Source organism: Salvia hispanica, chromosome 4 (genome assembly GCF_029641045.1).
Source record: "Salvia hispanica isolate PSC_SH4W2 chromosome 4, Shi_PSC_v1, whole genome shotgun sequence".
NCBI lineage: Eukaryota > Viridiplantae > Streptophyta > Magnoliopsida > Lamiales > Lamiaceae > Salvia > Salvia hispanica.
In genome coordinates, this window is record NC_142695.1 from 41,573,644 (window position 1) to 41,599,381 (window position 25,738).

The 25,738-nt window shown below is 35.5% G+C and overlaps 5 protein-coding genes and 1 pseudogene across 5 annotated transcripts; 2 read left to right on the plus strand and 4 right to left on the minus strand.

Annotated features, from left to right (window-relative positions):
• Window positions 1-382: 382 nt before the first annotated feature.
• On the minus strand, window positions 383-1,266 carry LOC148928674 (uncharacterized). Its single transcript, XM_089069826.1, has one exon. The coding sequence runs from the start codon at window positions 730-732 to the stop codon at window positions 538-540; it is 195 nt and encodes a 64-aa protein (XP_088925952.1). The 5' UTR covers window positions 733-1,266; the 3' UTR covers window positions 383-537.
• Window positions 1,267-2,008: 742 nt separating this feature from the next.
• Window positions 2,009-3,220, plus strand: LOC125192420 (sufE-like protein 1, chloroplastic/mitochondrial pseudogene; annotated as a pseudogene).
• Window positions 3,221-5,562: 2,342 nt separating this feature from the next.
• LOC125192194 (histone H4) lies at window positions 5,563-6,005 on the minus strand. Its single transcript, XM_048089711.2, has one exon. The coding sequence runs from the start codon at window positions 5,973-5,975 to the stop codon at window positions 5,664-5,666; it is 312 nt and encodes a 103-aa protein (XP_047945668.1). The 5' UTR covers window positions 5,976-6,005; the 3' UTR covers window positions 5,563-5,663.
• Window positions 6,006-6,980: 975 nt separating this feature from the next.
• On the minus strand, window positions 6,981-8,012 carry LOC125192192 (uncharacterized). The gene has a single exon (XM_048089708.2). It carries the CDS (start codon window positions 7,969-7,971, stop codon window positions 7,126-7,128), a length of 846 nt encoding a protein of 281 aa, XP_047945665.1. The 5' UTR covers window positions 7,972-8,012; the 3' UTR covers window positions 6,981-7,125.
• Window positions 8,013-9,732: 1,720 nt separating this feature from the next.
• LOC125192193 (calcineurin B-like protein 3) lies at window positions 9,733-14,072 on the plus strand. The gene is made up of 10 exons (XM_048089709.2): window positions 9,733-9,893; window positions 10,529-10,606; window positions 10,686-10,834; window positions 11,211-11,293; window positions 11,382-11,441; window positions 11,572-11,680; window positions 11,788-11,840; window positions 12,938-13,018; window positions 13,308-13,420; window positions 13,827-14,072. Exons 3-10 carry the CDS (start codon window positions 10,717-10,719, stop codon window positions 13,882-13,884), a joined length of 675 nt encoding a protein of 224 aa, XP_047945666.1. The 5' UTR covers window positions 9,733-9,893; window positions 10,529-10,606; window positions 10,686-10,716; the 3' UTR covers window positions 13,885-14,072.
• A 2,002-nt stretch (window positions 14,073-16,074) lies between these two features.
• On the minus strand, window positions 16,075-19,033 carry LOC125192190 (heat shock cognate protein 80-like). Its single transcript, XM_048089706.2, has 3 exons — window positions 18,819-19,033; window positions 18,182-18,323; window positions 16,075-18,101 (listed from the first exon to the last, which is right to left on the minus strand). The coding sequence occupies exons 1-3, from the start codon at window positions 18,939-18,941 to the stop codon at window positions 16,267-16,269; spliced, it is 2,100 nt and encodes a 699-aa protein (XP_047945663.1). The 5' UTR covers window positions 18,942-19,033; the 3' UTR covers window positions 16,075-16,266.
• Between the last annotated feature and the right edge of the window lie 6,705 nt (window positions 19,034-25,738).

Consider the following 25,738-nt stretch of genomic DNA (forward strand, 5'->3'; position numbering starts at 1 on the left):
TGAAAATAATGTCAATTCTTTTTTTTCTTTTTTTTTTTTCCCGTATTGCTAAGGTTGCTGAATGCATCGTATATATCTTGAAAAAACAAACACTAATACTTGATCGTTGTATTGGTCTTTTTTGAGGAAAAGTACATTTGTTCATGAAATGGTTTTATCAGTAAAAATGTAGGTTGAGGAAAGATTAACGTTTCATTCATAATCCAAGTGTAAGTTTTAAATTAAACAGTAATGATTTAGATTATGTTTCAAATTGTGTCATTAATAGTAATTTTCATAAAGACATAGTAACTCCCGTTGTAAACTGCGTGTTGAAGTAAATAGTGCATTTGAAACAGAAATTTGAGACAATAGATCTCATCTTAAAGAAAATGTGTGTATATTGAGTGTGCAACTGCAATGAGAATGACAAGTCTAGATCGTATGCAATCCAAAAGATGAACATAAGAGAAAAATTCCCAAGAAATCAAATACGTACAGCTTGTAGTAGTACTCCACTATCGCATTAGTAATATTGTTGATCCAAAAAGGAAAAACCTACAATGGCGGCGGAGCAGGAGTAAAAGCCAAGAAAGGACGGCCACAGACGGCGGAGGGCTGGCAGACATTAATGGCGTCCTTGAGTTTGTGAAATCCATGCTCGAATACTCCGAATCCGAACAGCACACCGATGACGATTACCACCAACACCACGCACATGCACAAACGGCAAATTCTGGACCCGCAGCACATCTTTCTCGATTCTGATTGAATATCGAATTTATAGCTATCTATATATATAAGAAATGAGACATGGGATGTGAGTGATTGAGCGATGGAGAGAGGTGTATTGGGCTGGGCTTAGTGTGGTTTTGTGGTATTTGTATATATGTGAGAGAGAGGGAATATCGCTATCACGTTGTTGAATTCAGTTACTCATAGCTTTTTTTCTGTTATTAATCGCGTCTAGGATATTAGTGACGTTTCATTTCCTGGTGTACACTTTATTTTCATTTTTAATTTAGGCATTTAACTATCCTCCCTTGGCCCCAAATAATATTTAACCCCACTTAACTTCTTATGCTATATCTAAATTCTAATTCTTATGTTATGAAATGTGTTTTTACATTTCTTAAATCCTTATCTGAATCAAACTAAGACAATTAATTAAAGTAAAGAGATTTGGAGTCCATACAAGGGGTCATTCGGCCTGTGATCAGAAGTTATTCTAAAGTGTAATTAGTAATTACTCCATTATTTCACGATTATGTATCTCATCTCCAATATTTGGTACTACTAGATTCTTAGAGCATCCACAATGGCAGATTTCCCGACGGACGTCCGTTTGGCGTGCCGGATGTCCGCTCGGGACGTCCGCCTTTAGGCGACGGAGGGGCGGACGGATGAGCGATGCGGACACAGAGTTCCATGGCATTTCGGGGACGTCCATCGTGACGTTTGCCATTGCGGTGTCCCGACGGACGTCCCGATTTTTGAATTTTTTTAATAAAAAAAAACTCTATATATACGACTCGTTGCAAACTTAATATATACTATTATCGTTGAAAATGTACCTTTTTAATTTAAATATACAACTTTTTAAAAAAACTCTATATACGATTTTTTTTAAAAACTCTATATATACAGCGAGACCCTCGTTCGGCTAGCGGCAAACTATAGAAATTCAAGGCATAACATGTACTTTTTTTGAATCGTTTTTTGGTTTGGGATGGATTTTTTTTTGTGAACCATGTACTTTTTTTAGTTTAAATATGTATGCTTTTTATAAAAAATAAAACCGTTGCATTTTCTCCGTATTCGTGTTAAAATTTTAATTTCATAACGTAAATTGCATATTTGTGAATTTGTGAATTTTTTATTGCAGGAAGTCCGCAGGAAAAGTTCTTGGGGATGTCCATTATTGTGCAATGAGATGTCCTTATAACGTGGCAGTGCACTGGTGGGAAGTCCATTGGGACAAATGGATGCTCTTTAGAATGGGGAGTAAAATTTATTGATTTTACAATTTGTGATGAGTTGCATAACGAAAACGATTTCATCATCCATAACGAAAACTCACCTGGCTCTCTTCTCGCAAATTCCTGTCCTCGGTCGGAAACTCATGTCGATTCCCATTAAAATTCCCATTTCATCCCTCTTTCACCGCTCCGCCTCTCCGTTCTTCGACCCCTCAAAAACCCCTACACCTCCTTACAGATTCTTCTTCTCCAACAACATCACGTTCCAAAGAATTTCCACAAAGCAACCTGCTCTCCCTTCCCCTCCTTCTGCTTCCTCCTCCCTCGACGAGCTGCCGCCCAAGCTTCAAGAAATCGTCAAACTATTTCAGGCAGTTCAAGAACCCAAAGCCAAATACGAACAGCTGCTGTTCTATGGTAGAAATCTCAATCCCCTCAATTCGAATTACAAAACGAGCGACAACAAGGTCCAAGGTTGCGTGTCGCAGGTTTGGGTCAGAGCGTATATGGATGAGGATAAAAATGTGATCTTTGAAGCGGATTCGGATTCGATGCTGACGAAAGGGCTGGCCGCTTTGCTCGTTCAGGGCCTTTCAGGTCGGCCCGTGGAGGAGATTGTTAGGGTTCCGCCCGATTTCGCGATGCTTCTGGGGTTGCAGCAGAGTTTAACTCCTTCGCGGAATAATGGCTTCTTGAATATGCTGAAATTGATGCAGAAGAAGGCCTTGCAATTGTATGTTGAAGCCGAGAGAGGTGCAAGCCCTAGTTCTGATATCTCAGGAATTGGGGATTCCGCAAATGCTGATAGTGATTTGAATGAGGATTTGAAGGAGGAATTGGGGCGTACAACTGTATTATTGGGCAGTAGGGGTAGGAGGATTGAGGGGATTTTGCAGAAGGAATTGCTGCCAACTGCATTGAGTGTTGAGGATATATCTTATCAGCACGCGGGCCATTCGGGGGTGGCCGGTAGTGATGGAGAGACGCATTTCAACGTGGAGGTGATTTCTGAGGGATTTGAAGGGAAGAGTTTGGTTAAAAGGCATAGAATGATTTACAGCATGCTGCAAGATGAGTTGCAGAGTGGACTACATGCCTTGTCTATTGTCGCCAAGACTCCATCCGAAGCTCAGGCTCAGGCTCAGCAATGATGATAAGGCCTACATTTTGATATACATTTCTAGTTATAATTATTGCACTAATTAATCGAATACTCATATTTTCTATCCCTTTTCACTTATCTATCATCAATAGTTTTGTCATTTGTCTCTGTTGATTGATACTAGTATTTATGTTAGCTTCATGATATTCGAGTTTTGCATTTGTTTATTAAGGAAACATAAGGTACTAAGCGAATAAGCGTTATAGTCATAGATATGCTCCAGAACCACAACGGTCCTCATTCATGCCTTGGCGTGGAACATAATTTCATGAGCAAAGTGTCTTTTTTGTATGTAAACACAAAATGTCATTGCTTTCATGTTGCTCTACATGTGATGGTGAAGATGTTCCCAAAGGTAGCATATAGTCTATCCCTTGCTATCCAGTTCAAGGACAAATGGTTCCTTGTAGTCATATCAAGATATTGTAATTCCTACTATAGATAGCCATTTAAAATAACGTGTAAAAGGATTAGAAAAATTTGCATTTGGTGTTTGTTTGCATAGGTTAAACTTAAAATGTTATATGGCAGCCCCTTAATCAAGAGCATTACTTCTGGCCGGAACACCAGCACCTTAATCGAATGCTCATTGTCTACTTCTGGCCAGAACACCAGCTCCTAAATTGAATATAATCATTGTCTATACCTTTTCGGTCGGTCGGACTCACTCACTAACTCAAAGTGGGAAATGGCAATGAACCTCATGCTGCTAACCTGTTTACAGCCTTCATCTGTATTCGATGTGTTATTTTTGGGGCTGTCATTTGTGTAGGTTAGATCCATGCCATACTACATAATTTTGTCTAATTATACTTCGATAGGTTATGTTTCAGCTCTTTGCACATCATAGGTATTTATATGTTCTAGCTTAAAAAATTTCTGTTGCAGTTATCATGTTTTTTATTTCTTGGGTTCTTGGCCATTCACACTGATCTGTTTAGCCTTAGCAACACTTATTTATTACTACCTCCGTCCACGAAAATTTGTCCCATTTTTCCATTTCCGTCCGTCCACGAAAATTTGTCCCATTTTACTTTTACCATTTTTGGTAATGGATCCCATATTCCACTAACTCATTCCTACTCACATTTTATTATAAAACTAATATATAAAAGTAGGACCCACAATCCACTAACTTTTTCAACTTACTTTCCATTACATTTCTTAAAACCCGTACCCGGTCAAACCGGGACGAATTTCGTGGACGGAGGTAGTACTTACTATGTGAGCATCAAAGGAAAAGCAGGTGACTGGGGCGATGGTTTTAAGAGTGCATACTTTCAACTCACTCTTCATAGTCTGCACCCCAAGAACTGGTACCCTATCCCCCTAATATTCTGCCGGCCATGGGGGAAATTGCTGGAGAACTAGCCGTGCCATCTGAAACATTCAGATTTTGCCAATTGTGTGAAGAAGAAAGGAAGGGGAATGTGCATGTTTGTCTCTATCCTCCACAGAGGCTATGAAGAATGTGACCGATGAAAGCTTTGAGAGCTGCAAGATTCAGGTCTTCTGCATCACGGTGGAGGATTTGGACACAAGGAACTCAAGGCTGAGGCGATAAGTCATGGGATCCCCAACCAGAGCAGCAGCAGCAGGACGAAATGAAGGAGAAGGTGCTCCGTTGATGGCAGAGGGGAAGCAAGTTGTCATGAACAAGCAACAAGTCGAGAAGTTCCTCTATACCACTCTGAAGCTGAACTCGACGATACTCCAGTACTCGAGGATGGCAGCGGTCGTGTGAGTCTCCGGTCTCCCTCCACCGCTGCTGAACCACCCTACATATTTTTACATGTTGTATATGTAACTCTTGGTTGAGAATGCACCTAGGCTTTTGATAGTGCGAGGATCTCTTGGTTGAGGATGTGCCTAGTGTTGTGACTTTGTTTACATAGTTTTTTCTACTTACACAGACTCATTTTTCTTTCTTGATGAGCCCGTGATTTATTTTTATTTTTATTTTTTATTTCAATATCCCACTAGAAATGTTTGCAGACGCATATAGTTTTAGGCTTTTAGCAGCAACACCACAAAATTAACTTCAGGAAGAATTTCAATATCTGTTGTGAAATTTGTGTGTTTATGATTGATTGTGTGGTGTGTTTATTTTGATTATATGTGTGTGCAATGTTTGTATTTTGTGTAGTGTGTAAATCCAGATTCTTGTTTTTTGTTCACCCACTCTCCATTGTAATTTGTTAGAAAAAGTTAATGATGAATTTCAGTTTTATTCAATCTGAGATGCGAGTAAATATGCACACGAATATCTTCCAAAATCAAGATTTATACGAGAAATACCAGAATGGCGATAAGAAAATTGTCAAAATGTTTGTGTTGGATTCATCTCTTCCATCGAAATTTTTTAATTTCTAGTTGAATTGAGATGGAAGAAATCGAATTGAGAAGAAGCATATAAAACTAAACAAAGCTGCTCCTGCAATGTGAAAAGCCCATAAGCGTCTAGATTGAATTGAACCATAATCCTTGAAAAGCTTAGAAATTCTATTATCCAATTGAGAATTAGATCTGAAACAAAAGAGTTATTAGCCTCCGAAGCCGTAGAGCGTGCGGCCCTGCCTCTTGAGCGCATAGACGACGTCCATGGCGGTGACGGTCTTGCGGCGGGCGTGCTCGGTGTAGGTGACGGCGTCACGGATGACGTTTTCCAAAAATATCTTAAGCACGCCGCGGGTCTCCTCGTAGATGAGACCGCTTATGCGCTTGACGCCGCCACGCCGGGCCAGGCGCCGGATCGCCGGCTTGGTGATGCCCTGGATGTTGTCGCGCAACACCTTCCTGTGCCGCTTCGCTCCGCCTTTCCCCAACCCTTTGCCGCCCTTTCCTCTTCCTGACATTTTCACTCAGATGGACTTTAATCGACTCTTCACTCGTGTGTTTGAATGCATCTTGTGAAGGAGTATTTATGCGTTTCGGATTTAGATGCCGATCCGGGTCTTTTTGTTAAGTGTTGTTATGTCCGTTGATTGATACATCATCCACGGCTATGAGCATCTTCATTTTCAATGCGCTTTCACCTACGCGCTGGATTTCAGTTTCATTTCCAAATTCAAATTTCCCAAAATTTGACTGCTCAGAAGGAATATAAATGAAATGTAGTAACACCTTCAAATATGGAAAACTGGGAAAATAATTATATACTCCTATACACTAAATCAAAGCTTCTACATTGTATTGCTTAATTGCATCCGATATTTGTATTTAAGGAATCTACATAAATGGAGTAACCACTTAAATTTTCTTTTCTTAAAAACTCAATATTAATAAAGATAGTAAACACTAATTAATATCCCAATGGACTCTAATTGAATCCGAATTCAATTTAATTAAATTGTATAAGTGCATAGGGAGACCTCGTCCAAATTTGAGTGAGTGGGACCTAGTGCATTAGTCCTTGCGGATATGATATTCTTACTTGTTTATTGAATACACTAGCACGTTCACTTATGGGTATAACTTATCTATAGGGGTACGTGAGTAACTTTTTTCTCCATCTCTCTCTTATCTTACCAAAATCTCATCTCACGAATTGCCGAGCAGATAGGGGTGCTTGGATTTTGAGCACATTGTGATGCTTGAAAATGTTTGCATTAAGACGGTCATCCTATCGTTGATCAATGAATCGAGCACATTTTAGTGCTATGAACTTCTAGTGTTGCTCTCGAAGAGTATTTGAAGTTTTCAAAAAGTCAAATACCGAGAACCCCCGTGCCGCAAAGAGTTTACTGCAGACACTATCTACGTTTTTAAAAATATCCTCATTCATGATGCCCCAACTAAAATGAAAGTACATAAATGAAAGTAGCGCCTATTCAATCTGGCAATGAACTTGCATTCTGGGAGTAAGCACGCTTGCAATTATGAATTAGTTAGATGACATCCTTGAGAGGCTCAGCTGAATACATATCCCTAAAAATTCCAAGCCAAAAAGCGCAGCATACATGACCAAAACAAAATGGTTAGGTAGCTATCTAAAAGTGGTGATCATCACTCAGTCATCCAGGCATAAAGAAAATGGCAGAATGCCAATGAAAACAAAGGCCGATCATGCAAAAAATCCCAAAAACTCTCCTTCTGGTCCCTACATCTCCGGAACACAAAAATCCCCACACCAGAATGATTAGCACTATACAGCCAATCATGCACATCCCACAATATCTGCACAAACACATTCCCCACCACAATCGTCTCATTCCCCCTAAACCTCCAGTGCAGATTCGGCACCCTAATCGACTCCACCCCGTCCACGCTTATCCACATCTCCGGATCGTACGGCCCCGCCAGCGCCGACTCGATCATGATGCTATGCTCCCTCCTCTCCTGCCCCAGCGTCGTCTTGGTGCAGAAGCACTTCTTCGCGAACACGATCTCCTTCTTGTGCACCAGCCGCGCCTCCTCCCTCATCCTCGCCCGCGCCCTCTTCAGGGCCTCGCTCTTGAGGTCGCCCAGGAGGAGGACCACCTCCTCCTGGGACACCATTGCCACGTAGTACCCGGAGGCGGGCTCCGGGCTGGCGGCGAACAAGGCGTTGCGGAGGTCCCAGAAGACGTCGACGCGGGTGTCGGCGACCTGGAAGGATTTGAGGCCCTTCTTGCCCCAGAACTGCCAGGTCTTGAGGTCGATCTTGCAGGTGTAGTGGCGGTCGTCGTCGTCCTCCACCGTCATGTAGAGGGTGTGGCTGATCACGGTCTTCGCCCATGTCACCGTGGTGCTGTGCAGTGCGTCGGCGAGCTTTGTTGTGTAGATGCATGTCACGAAATTGTGGGCGGGGTCGCTGTCGGGTGTTGATGTCGCCTCCTCCTCGTCTCTTCTTGATGTTGAAGACATTCTCATGGATTTGCATTTCGCCAATTAATGCTTCTCTCCCAATACAAAATTACATATCCAAAGGAAATATAGATTATATTTTTAAGCATCGAGAAAGGGGAAATTAAGCCAATAATTGTTTTGCACATTGATTGATTACCTTTGGCAGAAGATGAATATTGTTGTTCAATTGGAGCGACGGAGGCTTGAGGATAATATTTGACAGCAGGAAATATATTAACAAAATGGAAGTTATTTCTGCCATCTGAGGAGGGCTAACAAAGACGCCCAATTAATAATATCAAAACCACCTAAATGAATTACGAGTAAAACATATGTCCACTTTCGTAGATTTCAAATTGTTATTCACTAGAATAATACAAGTATCTCTTTTATCCCGATGATTCCGCTGTCTCGTTGAAACCTACGATTATTTCTTTTGCTTTTTAATTCGAATAATGTTTATTTTTTCCTTTAGGTTTATGGAGTACTGGAGTATTATTTTTAGGAAATATTTGGATAGTAGAGTATTCTTTACAAGAGATTACTATAATTCATACTCTAACAGCTTCTTCAAAATGAAAGAAAACTAAAATGATTTTTTTTTTAAAGAAAAACTGAAGCTAACATGTTGCTTTTCGTTTTCTTTATGTTGTCTCTTGATCAAATTCTCGGTGGCTTTTTCTTTAATCGATCTTTAAATGAACAAAAAATTAAAGATCATGCCATGCTTATTTGAATCTGAGACACTTTGCCTCATACATTAATCACTCATCACTTAGGCTAAGCAACACATGCACACTCTTTGTAGGTGATTGATGACTATCAGTGGCGAAACCATGAATTTATTGTTGGCCTTAAATTACCGCGAAAAAGAAAAGAAGTAACTAGAGACTAGAGATACATACGGTGGCTACCATATTAAAAGTAGTGTTGACATCAAAAGAATCGATATAGTTGAATGATATATTTATACATTTATCCTTAGATTGCAAATATCATATTCTATTTAATTATCATAAGTTTAACTTTTTTACATAAATTTACTATAAACTCTGGGAAACAACAAAGTAACTAGGTAGAGAATGAATATGAAAACAACAAAATTATTTAAGGATCTTAAATTTATTTTTTTATAAAAATTTACGGCAAATTACGGAAACAACAAAAGTAAGCAAACAGAGAATATATACAGAAACAAAAAAATATACTCCTATGATATATTTTCTTTTATATTTTAAAGATTGCAAAGATAGTTATTTAATGATTTGAAATTATTTTTGTGCATAAATTTATGGTAAAATTATAAATAAATAAATGAAAAACAACAAACCTAATAATAAATAACGGAAGAAGATAGAAATAAATGAAAAAAATGGACGTTGGTCTAAGGCACACTATTGCACAAGGAACAGTTGTGCTACTATAATTACCATGCCCCCGCCCTAAAATGGCTTTGTCACTATTTTTTCTTCAAACAATGTCGATTAGAGCTCTTATTTAAAATAGAGAATGATATTGCACTCAAATTAGACGAATGTTACATCGGTTTTTATTTGTTGGAAAAGATTGAAGTCAGGACTAGGTTGCGAAATTTGTAGTACCCAAAATAATTGATTGTGTTATGAAAATTTGCATGGAACACAAAATTTAATCATAGTATATTGGTTTAATAACCCGATTAAATGTAGTAGATATGGAGGCCACGACTCTACTGGTAAATGAATTATACCAATATTGGACAAAATTGAGTGAAACGACACCCGTCAACGTCGTCACGCTGCCATCCTTGTAAATTGTAATCATTCTGATCCAATATTGCGATTTGCGAACCATCAAATTCTTTTTCCCATCTCTTTTAGGTCCTTTCAACATTTCTGCTCTGCCCACCGGATCCGATTGCACTACATTCTCCACCCAATTCAGCTTCACCTCTCTTCTCCTCCACGGTATGCTCTTATTTCTGTTGTTCAATTGCACAATATAATTCGGATTTTTCTCGGAGGCCTGATTATTAGATCCGTTGGCGATATCTGAGATTTCATATGGTTCACTTTATTTGGAAAAAGATTCACTGGATCTGGGGTCGGATTGCCATCGATTTGACTCCAAAATTTGTTTCGACTTTCTGTAGTTGATGGAAAAGGGGATTTTTTTTATTTTTTTTTTAATTGTAGAGCTTTAGATTGTTGGTCGAGGTGGTGTATCAGCTATCGAGGAATTGGAATTTGTAGATTAATCTTTGATGATTATGTTTTAATTTCTAAATTTGTAGGTTGACTTTATGAGTTCAGAGGCTTGTTATGAGCCATTACCTTGTTAACAAAGAAATACAAGTGCTAGAGTTTACAATCTGATTATTGAAATGCATATTAGTATTTTATGATTTGGGAGATTTTATATCAATTGGTTCTAGCTTTTGTGCTCATTTATGTGTTCTCCCTTTGAATTGCCATCTGTGATCTTGAAATAACATGGAGATTTTATGTATTCTTCCTTTGAATTGCTCTTGAACTCATAGGAGTGTAGATTGAATTTTTTTTACTCTCATATTCTGACGTAGTTCTCTGGTGTTATTATGCAGGCAGTTATACGAATTTCAAATATAAGATTTTAATAGTTCATTTTTGTCCAAGCACCACAAGTGGAGAATGAGCCAAAGGTTCTCCATAATTTTCCTTTTATGATGATGTACTCTGTTTCTTATAAACCAATCGCTTAAATTTTTTTTTTTTGGTCAGGTATGGAGCGTAATAATGTGCATGAAATACCATGTTGAAGTGCTTAGAAGGGATCAGGCATTTGTGTGCTTCTGTGCTTCAGTGTTGTGAAATCGATAGGCAATCGAGGGGCCTAGAGGATCCTGAAATTCTTGCGCGAGAGACAGTGTGTATGCTTTTGGACCCCTAATCCATTGTGGATATCATTGCCATCTAACTTTAACTTTTAAACAAGAATTTGATTCTATTATAACTTATCATGAACTTTGTTTCGGAACTATATTTATAGCCACAGTTGGAAAGTTTTGGCGCCTTGTTATTTGTCTTGTAAAATTGTTCATGGCTACATTCTATTAGTTGTATAACTTATCTTGTCACTTTAATTATGCGAATAAATTTTTCAAACGAAGGATATAATAATTACTCTGTATGATTTTTCCTTGATCTAATTAGATTGTCATTTTGGCTCCAAGCTAATGGCTATAGTTTTGTTCTGTCATGAGGATGAAAAAATATCTCCACTTCATGATTGTTCCTTTTATGCAGTTAGTGTAAGTGAAATTGAAGCACTTTATGAGCTTTTCAAGAAGATCAGCAGTGCTGTGATTGATGACGGGCTGATCAACAAGGTTTGATTTACAAGTCTAAAGATGATCTGTATCATAGATGTATCCTTTTGCAGATCACCATCCATAATTCCTTCAATATCGTTTGCAGGAAGAATTTCAACTCGCATTGTTCAAGACGAACAAAAAGGAGAGTTTGTTTGCAGATCGGGTACTCCAATTTCGAACCTACATACTTTCTAGCAAGTTTTCTAGTATAAGGCATTATGGCCTGTTTATCCTTTTCTCAAGCTCGGACAGAATTTCTAATTTCTTGTCATTTCATCTAACTTTATAAGCAGGTTTTTGACTTGTTTGACACTAAACATAATGGAATTCTTGGCTTTGAGGAGTTTGCTCGTGCGCTATCCGTATTCCATCCTAATGCTCCTATTGATGACAAGATTGAATGTATGAAGATTGTACTATTTGGTTCCTTACCTGAGAATTGTTTTCGGATTTCAAGCACCTTTCTTGCTTTATGTAGCATTATAACATCTCTATCTTCTTGACTGCAGTTTCTTTTCAATTGTATGATCTCAAACAACAAGGTTTTATTGAGAGGCAAGAGGTAATAGTTACAATCTGATATTTATTCTGTTTCTGAGAAATAAACTTTGTTCTACTTGAATTCCACTTGTAATTAGATTTGTTTTGTAAACATTTGAACTGCTTTTATCTTTGTACAGCGTATGGAAGCATCAGCTGTTCCCCATTTGCTTATAGTTATACGTGTGATTGTTTGCAGTAATGTCACTATAATGTGCATATTATAATACACACATCTTTTCCAACCCATACACTTATTTTTTCTATCACGATAACTTAATTTTGCCTCAATATATGGTTCCCTGTTAGAAGCTACCTGTTGAAGTATCTGGAACTTTGCCTTATGAGCACATTGGAAATTCTTAACAATATCATCAGTGCTACTGCCAAAATCTGACGGGTGTGGCCTCCTCAAGAGAACTTTCTTTCTTTTGATTCTATTGATCTCTTTATTACTCTAGAAGTGGAATAATCTCCTTCAAAGGCCCCGGGATGGTTTTTAATTGCTTTTGCTTAATACCATAAATGTTAGAAGAGCAGATGCTATGTGTTATGAACTTTTCTAGGTTGCCTGATTACCCATATTTCATGTTATACATTGTTGTGATGAGTAAGGCTGTCTTATTTGATATGTATATGGGTGGTTTGATGGATGTACTAGATAAGAATGATAGGATAGAGTATGATTGGTTTATATGGATTAGTTAGTTTTATGTTTGGATTGATTGATTTTGGTGCAGTATAAATTGAATGACTATGACTAAACGGCCAAAATTAGAATAATTTAGGATTTGTTTTATAATCATGCAAAAATGCATAAATTGAGGACATGTACTTAATCATTTTTTGAAGGAAATTTCGGACTTTATATTATAGATTGGTTGATGATTAAACAATCAATCTAATGTTGGGGGTGATAAAGTAATCATCCAAATGAGTGACTAATGCAAGCCTGTAATCTATCACGAGTCTAATCATGCAAACTAATCATCTGATTTAGTTGGATTATTTTATCATTCATGCCTTATCACTCAAACCCAAAAACGCCTCCACGTACTCCCAATTTCTTTAAATGTTGAATGTCTAGTATGGTTGATATTTTTCCCTACCAATTTGTAGGTAAAACAAATGGTGGTTGCCACTCTTGCTGAATCTGGTATGAACTTGTCAGATGAAGTTATTGAGAGCATTATTGACAAGGTAATGTGAAATCTATTCTTATAATATAGTAGATCTTATTTTTTTTTAATTCTTTTATTCGTGTTCTATTATTTGCAAGTATATCGAGATATTTGTGACTGAAATTACTTGTGGCAATGATTTTGAATGCATGATAGTTGTCTTTACTAAAAACTTGTAATCTCAGGGTTAGCTTGTTGTACTTAGTATTACGATTCTATATGACTACTTAACAAATGTCACCTGAAGATTCTTATAGATAAAAGGAAGTACTATCGTTATATGACATATCTCCCATTTTCTTTGGCAGACATTTGAGGAAGCTGATACAAAGCATGATGGTAAAATTGATAAAGAGGAGTGGAGAAGTTTAGTCTTGCGGCATCCATCTCTTTTGAAAAATATGACGCTTCAGTATCTCAAGTATGTACCCACTTCAGTGATTCTTTGTATGCGGTTACTGGCCTACTTGATATGATCAAACCATTACAGCAGTGGGTGTGATAATTGGATGAATTAATGCAACTGTTGTTATGTTTAGGGTTCTTTACCATAGTTGTGTAGAGAATTAAATAGTAATTCACGCTAAAGAAAAGGTATTGTTTTTCGCTCTCTTTATTAAAGAAGCAAAACCAGTATCTTCATTTGCAAAATTATGTTCAAGAAAGGGGATCCTTTTCATCTTAGAATCTGAATTCCGCTTGTTCTTGAGAAAATTGTGAACCAGATCTGTTGTATACTATTTGTATAAGATTTTATTTGACGTTGTAATTTTGTTGATTTCACCTAGAAAGTTGAATATCCTCATTATTGGTTTCTTCTTGAACAGGGATATTACCACCACATTCCCAAGCTTTGTTTTTCATTCAAGAGTTGAGGATACCTGAAGTTGGAAGAAAACCCTGCTGTTCATGTTTAGTTTTGGCTTGTTACTTCATATCTTGTCTGTTTTCAGGAAGACTTTGTGGATTGGATTGAGTTGTGATGTTTTTGTTTTGGAGATGAATAAGAGCAGTAACTGGTTGGATGTATTTTTAGTTGGTTCAATGAATGAATTACTGTCCAAAATTTTAAAGCGTTTGAATTCAACATTTCACCTATTTATGGGTTTGAAAGGTAAAACCGTCATTTTGAAGTTATCGTATTCTATTTTAATTTCAAATTACTTATTTAGTAAAATTAATCGATATAAATTTTTATTGTTAATTTCAAGTTATTTCGTGTGAGAAAATTAACCAATTTTTTACAGCTTCTATTTAAGTAATTGATTTTTTAGTACTATAATTCTATAGATTTGATGTTATTTATTATAATCAAGTCATAATGTTAGTAATTTCTGAGATTAGAACAAGGTTTAATATTATACTTTTACTAACGATAACGATAACTGAACCATAAATCCAAGCTATCCGTTTGTCTTTCTTTGTGTACTTATTTCACTTAGTTCGTAGATTTATAAATACGTAATATTTTGTCATGAGTGAAGACCTCGTGGAAAAATTACACAAAATTCACAGGTATTAGCAATCAGTGGCGCTAATCATAGAACTACTCCACGATAAATTCACTATAAAAATATTAATCTAAAATTTTATTTTGAAATAGAGACACGTATTTATAATATTTTTTTTAGGGGAGTGATCATTTACTAACTAATTAGCAATCCCAAACTAGGGGAATGATCAATTGCTAACTAATTAGCAATCTCAAACAAAGACTAAATCTTAATCATTAGATTAAAAGATTTAGTGGTTAAAATAATGCTATATGGATTATATTTTTAATTAAGAAAATTAATAAATAAAATTAGAGGGCATTAATGTCAATTCCCTCTCATTAAAATCATCTTAAAACTTTAAATTTACGTAACTCTCTCGATTTAAATTATTTTTTCGCAAAAAATATATCAAATTAAAGATAATTTTATAAGGATTCCAACGAGATCTCAATTGCATATGTTCTGACGACGTTCGGATGATGAAATTTGATATTTTTTTTATTTTAGTTTTCGTAAATGTTGATAACCGGATTTTTATCAACAAATACATAAAAAAATCTCAATAAAACCATGTAAAAATCTCAATAAATATGTATTGATATTTTCTTGTACTAGTGTTGATATTCTTATGTCATATTGTTGATATTTGTAATACACTATGGTGGCGTTCGGTCGTCATGACTAATAATCATGAGACTATCCATCTAGGACTAAGGTGTGTGATTATTTTAGTTGGAGGGGGGAGGCTATGACTAATTATCATGAGACTATTCATCTAGAATTAAGTTGACGGGGTCAATCTTATGAACCAAACATGATACATATTTAATCATGAGATTTAGTCTTGCCAACCGAACACCCCCTACGTTGATATAAAAAAACATTCACGAAAATTATCATATGATAACATAATGACGATATTACCATTTTGTTGATATTTTGTTTACTATTTATTGAGATTCGTAAGATTTAATCTCATCCACTCATTTTTAAAATCTAAGGGTGTAGATTTGGTCTTGATTTTGAATTAAGGTGCTATAAGCATTATAATATGACCCAATTTTTTTATTATTATATAATTATATAGCAAGTAATAAAAAACATTTGAAATAAGTTATTTAATAATAAATTTGTATGAATAGTAATTAAATAAAAATAGAATACTATATAACATATAAAAGCAAAAAAAATCTAACATAAGAGCTAAAATGACTACAAAATACTCTACTACTATAAAAACAGAAAACTAACATAAAAGAAAAATAGAAAAACAAAGTTTACATTGAAAATAGAAAAAAAAAAAAAGATTCTACAACACCAAACACATTGACTAATTTGTAGGCAATACAAATTAAAATATTTCTAGAAAAAACTTAGAAAACTGAATAACGCGGCTTAGTCATGAACAAAACCAGCACAGCAAATTTGAAGTAAACCTAATAAGTCATGAACAAAACCAACACAGTAAATTAAAAGACAAATTAAGAGAGTGCACCCTGTATTTGGTTTTTACCGTTGATCTACTCAAGGCAATTTCATCTCTTAGAAAAAAATATCGAAAGAAACATAAAGCGACGTATGAAAAGAACTAAAAGCCGACCATATCACATATCTCCTCAATGCAAAATATAATAGACGATCAACCAGTTCAAAAAAAGCAGTTCTAGAGTAGAAAAGGAAATTAAAAAAAATTAAAACCGCAAAATATTAATCCATTATAGCAAAAAGTAAAGACAAGGGAACTTGGAAAGATATCGCCTAGGCTTCAGGTTTAGTCGACTTCCTCCATCTTGCTGCCATCAGCTTCAGCATCAGCTTCCTCCAATGATGGCATATCAACATCAGCTTCAGTGGCATCGTCGTCAATACTCAATCCAAGCTTCAACATTCTGTGGATCCTGTTGCCGAAGGTGTTGGGCTCGTCAAGGCTGAAACCAGAGGTGAGCAAGGCAGTCTCAAAGAGAAGCATAACCAAGTCCTTGACAGACTTGTCATTCTTGTCAGCATCAGCCCTCTTCCTCAACTCCTCCATGATGGGGTTCTCGGGGTTGATCTCCATTGTCTTCTTGCTAGACATGTATCCAGCCATGCTCGAGTCCCTCAAAGCTTGTGCCTTCATGATCCTCTCCATGTTGGCAGTCCATCCGTATTCTCCAGTAACCAAACAGCATGGGGAGTCAACAACACGGTCAGAGACAATAACCTTCTCAACCTTGTCTCCAAGTACATCCTTGATCACCTTGCACAGACCCTCAAACTTCTTAACCAACTCTTCCTTCTTTGCCTTCTCATCCTCACTCTCCTCAAGCTTTAGGCCTTCCTTTGTAGCAGAAACCAGCTTCTTACCCTCAAACTCCTTCAACTGACCAACAGCATACTCATCAATGGCATCCACCATGTACAACACTTCATAACCCTTCTTCTTCAACCTCTCAAGGAAGGGGGAGTTCTCCACAGCTTTTTTGCTCTCACCAGTGATGTAAAAGATATCACTCTGCCCATCCTTCATCCTGGTCACATAGTCCTTCAAGCTGGTCATTTCATCACCACTCTTGGTCGAGTGGTACCTCAGCAACTCAGCAATCTTTCCCTTGTTTTGAGAATCCTCATGGATACCAAGCTTCAAGTTCTTTGAGAAAGCCTCGTAGAACTTGTTGTAGTCCTCCTTGTTCTCAGCAATCTCAAAGAAAAGCTCAATACACTTCTTCACCAGATTCTTGCGGATAACCTTGAGGATCTTGTTCTGCTGCAACATCTCACGAGAGATGTTGAGAGGCAAATCCTCAGAATCCACAATACCCTTGACAAAGGACAGATACTCTGGGATCAAGTCCTCACAGTTGTCCATGATGAAAACACGACGGACATAGAGCTTGATGTTGTTGGGCTTCTTCTTGTTGTCGAAGAGGTCAAATGGTGCCCTCTTAGGAACAAAGAGGACAGCCTTGAATTCAAGCTGTCCCTCAACAGAAAAGTGCTTGACAGCCAAGTGCTCCTCCCAATCATTTGTCAGGCTCTTGTAGAAAGCAGAGTACTCCTCCTTGGTAATTTCCTCAGGCTTCCTCATCCAGATAGGCTTCTGCTTGTTAACCAGGTCCCACTCATGAGAAACCTCCTTGATCTTCTTCTTTTTCTTCTCAGCTTTCTCCTTCTCCTCATCTACTTCCTCAACATTTCCTTCCTCGTCCTTCTTCTCCTCCTCGTCCTCATCATCAGAAATTTCCTTCTCAGTAGTCTTCTCAACCCAAAGGGAGATTGGGTAACTGATGAACTCAGAGTGCTTCTTGATTAAGTCCTTCAACCTTCTCTCTTCAAGATACTCAAGCTGGTCCTCTTTCAAAAAGAGGGTCATCTTAGTACCCCTGCCAAGGGGCTCACCAGTAGTATCTCTGGTGACAGTGAAAGAGCCACCAGCTTGGGACTCCCAGACATACTGCTCATCGTCATTGTGTTTGGTTGTCACAATAACCTTCTCAGCAACCAAGTAAGCTGAGTAGAAACCAACACCGAATTGCCCAATCATGCTCACATCAGCACCAGCAGCAAGGGCTTCCATGAACTCCTTGGTTCCAGATCTTGCAATTGTACCAAGATTGTTGACCAAATCTGATTAAAAATCAACATGGTAAGTAATGCACAATGAAACACGAGAATAAACCAACAAATTAAAATTCTACAGTACTCACCAGCCTTGGTCATACCAATACCACTGTCAACAATAGTCAGAGAGTTATTGGTCTTATCAGGAATGATGTGAATGAAAAATTCGGGCTGGCCATCGAGCTTGCTCTTGTCAGTCAAACTTTCAAATCGGATCTTGTCCAGGGCCTGTATATCATCAAACACCAGTAAATAACCAAAGCATATCGATAACATTCTTAATCTAGAATTTTAATCCAGAACTCTAGATAAAAAGCACAATAATAAATTCAATTTTCCTGTATTAAATAAATAAATACTACCACTAGAATTTCATGCTTAGACTAACAATAAATGAAAAAGCTATAGTTAACACAGTAGTGTTCTAGACCTAACCTCTTAATGCGACATGAATTAACTAAGATCTAACGAGTATACATAGCCATAAAACATCACACTGGAACAGAAATCATCATGTCAATTTCATATACAACAAATCACGTCATGACATATTGAAATTGGCTTAACAGGCAGCAATGATTGCATTTAAACGTGATAGATGACAAGAGGTGAAAATCAGAACAAACTGTGTACATATTAACAACAATACATCCAAACAAATCTATGCGATTGTATCGAGATCTAAATAAACGATAACCATATGAGAGAGATGCGGCAACTTACATCTGAGGAGTTACTGATGAGCTCACGAAGGAAGATCTCCTTGTTGCTGTAGAAGGTATTGATAATCAAACTGAGAAGCTGATTAATCTCAGCCTGGAAGGCAAACGTCTCGGTTTCCGACATCTCTGCAAGTTCTCTGGAAAAGACGGGAGGCGAGTTGAGCACGAAGGAGCTAGGGTTTTACTGGAATAATAATTGTGGAGTGAGAATTGAGGAGAGAAAATGGAAAAGCGGGATTTTTATAGTGTAGCCTAGGGTTTCTAGATTGTTCCATCCACGCATATTTTAATTGGAAATTGAAATTAAATTGATGCTATTCAGTTCAGTGATTTCCACGTGGGTCCCAGCCTATGCCTCATGCCGAAATTTGAAACCAAACATTGGACACGGCCCTACCGTTAGACCGGGTCAAACGCTCCCCAAATCTAAATGAATTAGCTACGTTATAAAATTCGGATCAATAAATGAATTACCTAAACTAGTGGTTAGCATTTAGATTTTCCCCCAATCCGATTAAAAATTCAAAATTTTATAAAAAGTGAATCTGATTTGTTCCAAATTGTCCGATAATCTAAAATCTGAATTATAAAATTTGATCTGATCTAAAAAATTTAAAATTGCATAAAAGTATACTCATAAAATTAAAATATCCAATTCCAAAAATAAAATATATGAAAGTTCAATACCAAAATCCAAAATTCTTAAATCAATACCAACAAAACTCTTCAAATTTTAAGATGTCCGATTCTGATCTAAACCAAACATCCAAAATTTTTTAACAGTGAACTACAAAAATAGTCCCTGGACTATGCGTTTATCTCGCAATTGAACTCTGGACTTTAAAAATATTCTCAGATAACCCTGGACTAAGGGTTTATTTCAAAATTGGTCATTTTTCACTGTTTCGTGACGAAAATACCCTTTTAGGGTGTTTTGGGGGGGGGGGGGGGTTTGGTCTTTTTACACTTTAAATGTGATATTATTTCAGTGACGTACTAAATCTGATATTATTTCAAAATTATCATTCTTCTTTCCTTTTGTCATCCTTCACTTTATTTCTTTATTTCAATAATAGATTTAATTTTATAAAATTAAATTTTAAATTTTAATTTTTAAATATCAATAAAGTTTTTTAATTAAAACTATTAATTCATGGACACTATAAATATTGAAACTATTAATTTTTGTTATTTAATATAATATTCAGCTGAATTGAAGAAGTACATATTAATCATGATGGAAAAATAAAAGCTATTCTATTTAGCCTTAGTTCGGCTGTTATAATTGTTTGTGATTAAAAATTATGAAGTTGACTAAAAATTTGATATAGGAAAATTTTTGTTGACATTTTCTAGTTTATTTTGATTGTTTTCAAATTAATAAATGTAAATTATATTAGTCTTACATTAGATGCATATTTATCTCAGAATAAATCGTGTTATATGATCTATTTATGATTAAAACTATTAAATATTGATTAAAACTAAGGCGTCGTCGTACCCTAAACCCTAATAGTAATTTTAATAATTAATAAAAATTTATTGATATTTAAAAATTGAAATTTAAAATTTAATATTATAAAATTAAATTTAATATTGAAATAAAGAAACAAAGTGAAGGAAAAGAATGATAATTTTGAAATAATATCAGATTTAGTACATCACTGAAATAATATCAAATTTAAAGTGTAAAAAGACTAAATTGCCAAAACCTCCCAAAACCCCTAAAAGGGTATTTTCATCACGAAACAGTGAAAAATGACCAATTTTGAAATAAACGCTTAGTCCAGAGTTGTCTGGGGATATTTTTAAAGTCCAGGATTCAATTACGAGATAAACGCATAGTACAGGAACTATTTTTGCAGTTCACTCAGATTTTAAAATTCCAATCCAGTCTGAACCTAAAATCCAAAAATTTTGAATCTAGTTTTAAATTGTAATTGGGTTCAGATCAGATTTTTTAATTTAAAATATTTTATTCACCCCTTAGCAAAATTGTAATTTTGTTCAGATCAGAATTTAAAATTTAAAATATTATATTCACCCCTCAGCAAAACTATAGTTTATATATAATTCGATCAATGTTTTGTCAACTACGAGGCCAAAATATTACAACATCAAATATACATATAGCCTATAGGGATGTGGAGTAAGATTTAATCTTCAATTTGGTTAATTAATTAATTCCTAAAATATCTCAACATATTCCAAACATATATTCAATACGATATATTCATAATAAATTCAAGAAATAATCGTGTAGTATATTGAGATAGGAGTAATGATATTGCTACATATTTTACGTCAGCATCACTCTCATTTTACACACGTTTAGTGTTGTTTGTTTCAATTTATATATATATTTTTATTCTAATACATTAATAAATGTTTTTCAAATTTTTATTTTCATAGAATTCATAAAAATCAAAACTTAATTTGTTACTATTTTATTAATTTATTTAAAATTATAGAGAAAATTAGCTTTGATTTTTATGAATTTTATGAAATAAAAAATTTGAATAACATTTTTTAATATATTAATGAAGTGTGTTATAATGCTAACTCCCTCTTAAATTGCTAACTACAACTAAATGATATGCATTAGATCACTAAATCAAGGTCTAAGATCATTCATCCATGAATATCAATACTATTCGCAAAAAAATGTCAATTAGGGGTATTAAGTTACCAACTTTTAAAAAATATCTCAAAACTTTAAATGATTATAACTGTCTCAATTTATATTAATCTTTTTTAAACAAAATATATCAAATTAAAGATAATTTTATAAGGATTCTAACGAGATACCACTTGCATATGTTCCGATGTCAAAATTTGATTTTTTTATAAATTTTTTGTATTATTACGTATCAGATAAATGTAAATGTAGGTATCAAAATATGTAAATATATAGGGGAGCACTAGGGTGCCACCATAGTTATAGTGACACCATACCACCAATATACACCCTTAGATCCGGAAATCCAACGCCCAAGATTGAATTTTGCGAACAGAATTGAGACCGATGTCTAGTGTATACGAAATTGCTGTCAGGGGCATTTTAGTCATTCCAAACAGAATCAAATTGGGGATATCCCCCAAAAACAGCATCACTCTCCAAATCCGACTCTCTCTCTACCATACAACGATTGCTCCCATTCCGCCGCCTCCATATTCACAAATCGAAACCCTGATCCACTAAATCCCGCCGCCTCCGCCTCTACACCGTGAAACTTCGATTTTCAGCCACAACTACACCGTGAATCGCGTGATTTACGACTAACTTCTGGAATTTCGAACGCCTACAACAGCTAAACGGTGAAATCAGTTCACAAGGTATGTTAAATTGATTCCGTTTGGTGTTGATCGGAATAGGTTTCGAGAATGTTACTCCGTTTGTGTATGCAAATTTATATATGTGTTTATTGATTTTTGTTCATGTTTCCTTGATGTTGCTGTGAGATTTAAGTATTATTCATTCAATTTATACCTTGTTTAATGTTTGGATCTGAGGTTTTTGCAAAATTCAGGTTGATGTTTTGGAAACCTTAGATCAGCGAAATTTTAATTTGATGTTTTGAAATTTTGGTTGATGTACTGTAACCATCAATTTTGGTTGATGTGCCATAGATTTTTACATAATTAATCACGATTTGTGAGGTGTTGCTCGGTTAGGAAATCCTAGATAGTGAGCAACTGTAACCATCGATTTTGGTTGATGTGCCATCGATTTTTACTCAATTAATCTCGATTTGTGGATGATTTGGTTGTTGATTAGTTGTTAAAATGTAGACACTGAATGTTTTTGGATATTATTTGTATGATGGATGATATTTGATTGATGTTCTTGGTTTAATGTTGTGATAGAAGAATTATAATGACAAGAATGAGAACAAGAACTGAATCGGATGAGGACGAGGTTGAAACAAGTAATAGTGAATGGAATATGAATGAATAAGAGATTGAAGAAAGCAGCAATAACATGAATGAAGTTGAAACACAATCTGTACAATGAGGTTTAGGTATTGCGATACATCTTGCAGATTTCCATATTATATATTGAATTATTGATTGTTAGATATTGCAATATTGCTGATTATATATTGCAGTGCATCATTCACAATATTGCAGTATTGTTTATCACCAAATATTGCAGTGCATCATTTACAATATTGCAGTATTGTTGATTATAGATTGCAGTGCATCATTTACAATATTACAGCGTTGGTTATCATGATGGAAATACTCTTTTTTTTTTGTAGTTTTGGTAAATGTTCTAGCTACAGACAAATCGCCCGAAAAGCAAAAGTGAATGTTCTAGAGCTGAAATGGAGTACAAAAGATGACACAACATATTGTGGCTTTTATACAATGCGCCATATGGGAACGAAAGTCTTTGCAGCTTCTCGTGCCAAATATTGTACAACAATGATGTATAACAACGAAAACATGGCCTTTGATTGTGTGTTAAGTATTGTCTCACATCAGTTCGAGGAAGCAAAAAAGAGAGGACCGATAGATGTGGAGAAGATGGTTGCGGAGTACATGAAACCATAAACAATGAATGAACTCTTGGCTTTTTTGAACATGAATGAAATCTTGGTTGTGTGAATGAACTGTACTGAAACATGTAGTTTTGTTTTGGTGTAGACAATGTGGGTGACTTAATTTGATTGAATTTTTTTCAATAGTCGTTTTGATTTCAGTTAATTATAAAATGCTTGCATGCTTGAGATTAAATATAGGTTAATAATGTGTCTCTACATTATACAGAATATTTTTATTAGGTGCATTCCAACTCATATAGTCATATACTGCAACATTCATTAAACAAAACTGCAACATTCATTGAACAACACAACAATATAATAATGTAAAAATTTGTAATTTAAAAGGATTGAAGTTACACTTATTTCTGAAATGGAAGATAACCTGGAAACAATAGTATAAAATTAATAATTAATCCTTCTAGAAATAATAGATTGAAGCAAATAGTGTGGTCTGCAATCGTTACATTGACTGCAATATGACGATACTAATACTGCAATCTACAATGTATAAGACTGCAATATGGTGATACTAATATTGCAATATACAATGTATAAGACTGCAATCTGGTAATGAAAAAATGAACTAACAATTTTATTTTCTCTTTTGTCGGCCTCAGTTCCTTGAGTCATGGTGACCTAATTGTCCACATTTTTTATACTGACGCAATGGTTTGTTGTTCAACTTTATAACCTTCTCCTTCGCGGACTCCAAACGGCTTTTAGAATCACTTGGCGAACCTTTGGTCGACACAACTGATGGTGGTTGTACATCAACCACAACCAGCTTTTCAATAAAATAGAAATCTTCAACTGTGTTACCCTTATCTGCTGAAGATAGTTCAGGGATTCTTGTCAAAAGACTCTTCCCAAGCTCATCAATTCCAGCTGAAAAAAAAATCAATGATCGCACTATCACCATCAAATTTTTTCATGTAACTGAAAAAAAATGTCAGTAGCTTTATTCTTTGAGTCCTGCTTTGGATCTGATGGAATTTCAGTTTCTCCCAAACTTCAAGCTGGTCCACTAACAACATCGGCTAACCTTTATAAAAGCCAAAGCCCTCATCTAATGTAAGGACTTTCTTACCAACATATGGCCAGAGTTCGCTGGGGCATGCTGAAACACATACAAATACAACTGGATCACTGAGAAAACATGAGCTGAATTAGTTCAGATACAATTACCTGCAATATACAATAATAAGTAGAACAACAACATGTAATACATAAATCAGCAATTATTGCATACAAAATATGAAATACAGAAACAAAGCACTGCCATAAAATCATAGGTCAATATTCTGCATTAAGCCTTATGAAATAGAACACTACGCAACCATATGACAAAACATAAGCCGAATTAGTTCAGATAGTACTGACTGCAATATATAATTACATAAACAGCAAGATGTAATACTTAAAACAGCAATTCGTACAAACTACTAAACAGAATAAAAAACAGAACAATACTCAATCAAAAACTTCTCGTCAATCAAAATCAAAATCACAACCTACTCTTCAATATGACAAAATCGGCAAACAATCCATCATTGAATCTAAATAATCCATATCGCAACAGCACAGAAAATATTGATGAAGAATTGATAATCTGACAAAGCTCACATTCTGGAAAATCATCCGATCAAAGTTGATAATCGATTCACCCATATTCGAATGAATTTGTGGAGTGAATTGCAGAGAGCACAAAAAGCGATTGCACAGGTGGTGTGATTGCAGAGAAATCGCTTGCAATTCTGGAAGAATCAAATTGAATCGATTGTGTGATTGATAGCTCGAATTGAGATGAATTCAAACTGGATTGAATATGTCGCCGTGTAATTTGAATCTAGATTTTGCAGAATCCATAATCAAAATCGAGATTGGTAGGGTGATTTGCAGCATCTAGCGTGAGTTTGGGTTGAGAATGATAAGGAAATTGGCGTGAATTGTGTGAAGAAGAATTAAAAGAGAGAATTTCTATTATGCCCTTCAGCCTTTAATTTGATTAAAGAAAAATAAAATGAGCCGCCACATTGCAGCTTAGCAATCGTCCGATATTCAGATCCTAGGGCTCCTAATGGTGGTATGGTGTTATATTAAATGGTGTTGTCATTTTAACACAACCCTATATATATATATATAGTCCCATTATCCACAAATCCACTCTTAAAGACCGAACCACCGAACCCTACCAAATTAGGGCTTTTAGATCTAGTTTTTTATGGATAAAATACAATAATTTATAAATTATTTTCACCTTCATCACGAGCCTATTTTAATTCATCTGAAGGTAAATAAGTCATACTAACATGTTACGAAGATTTAACTTCGTTCCAGAATATATTACTTCATTCTAGTAGGTTTTTACTTC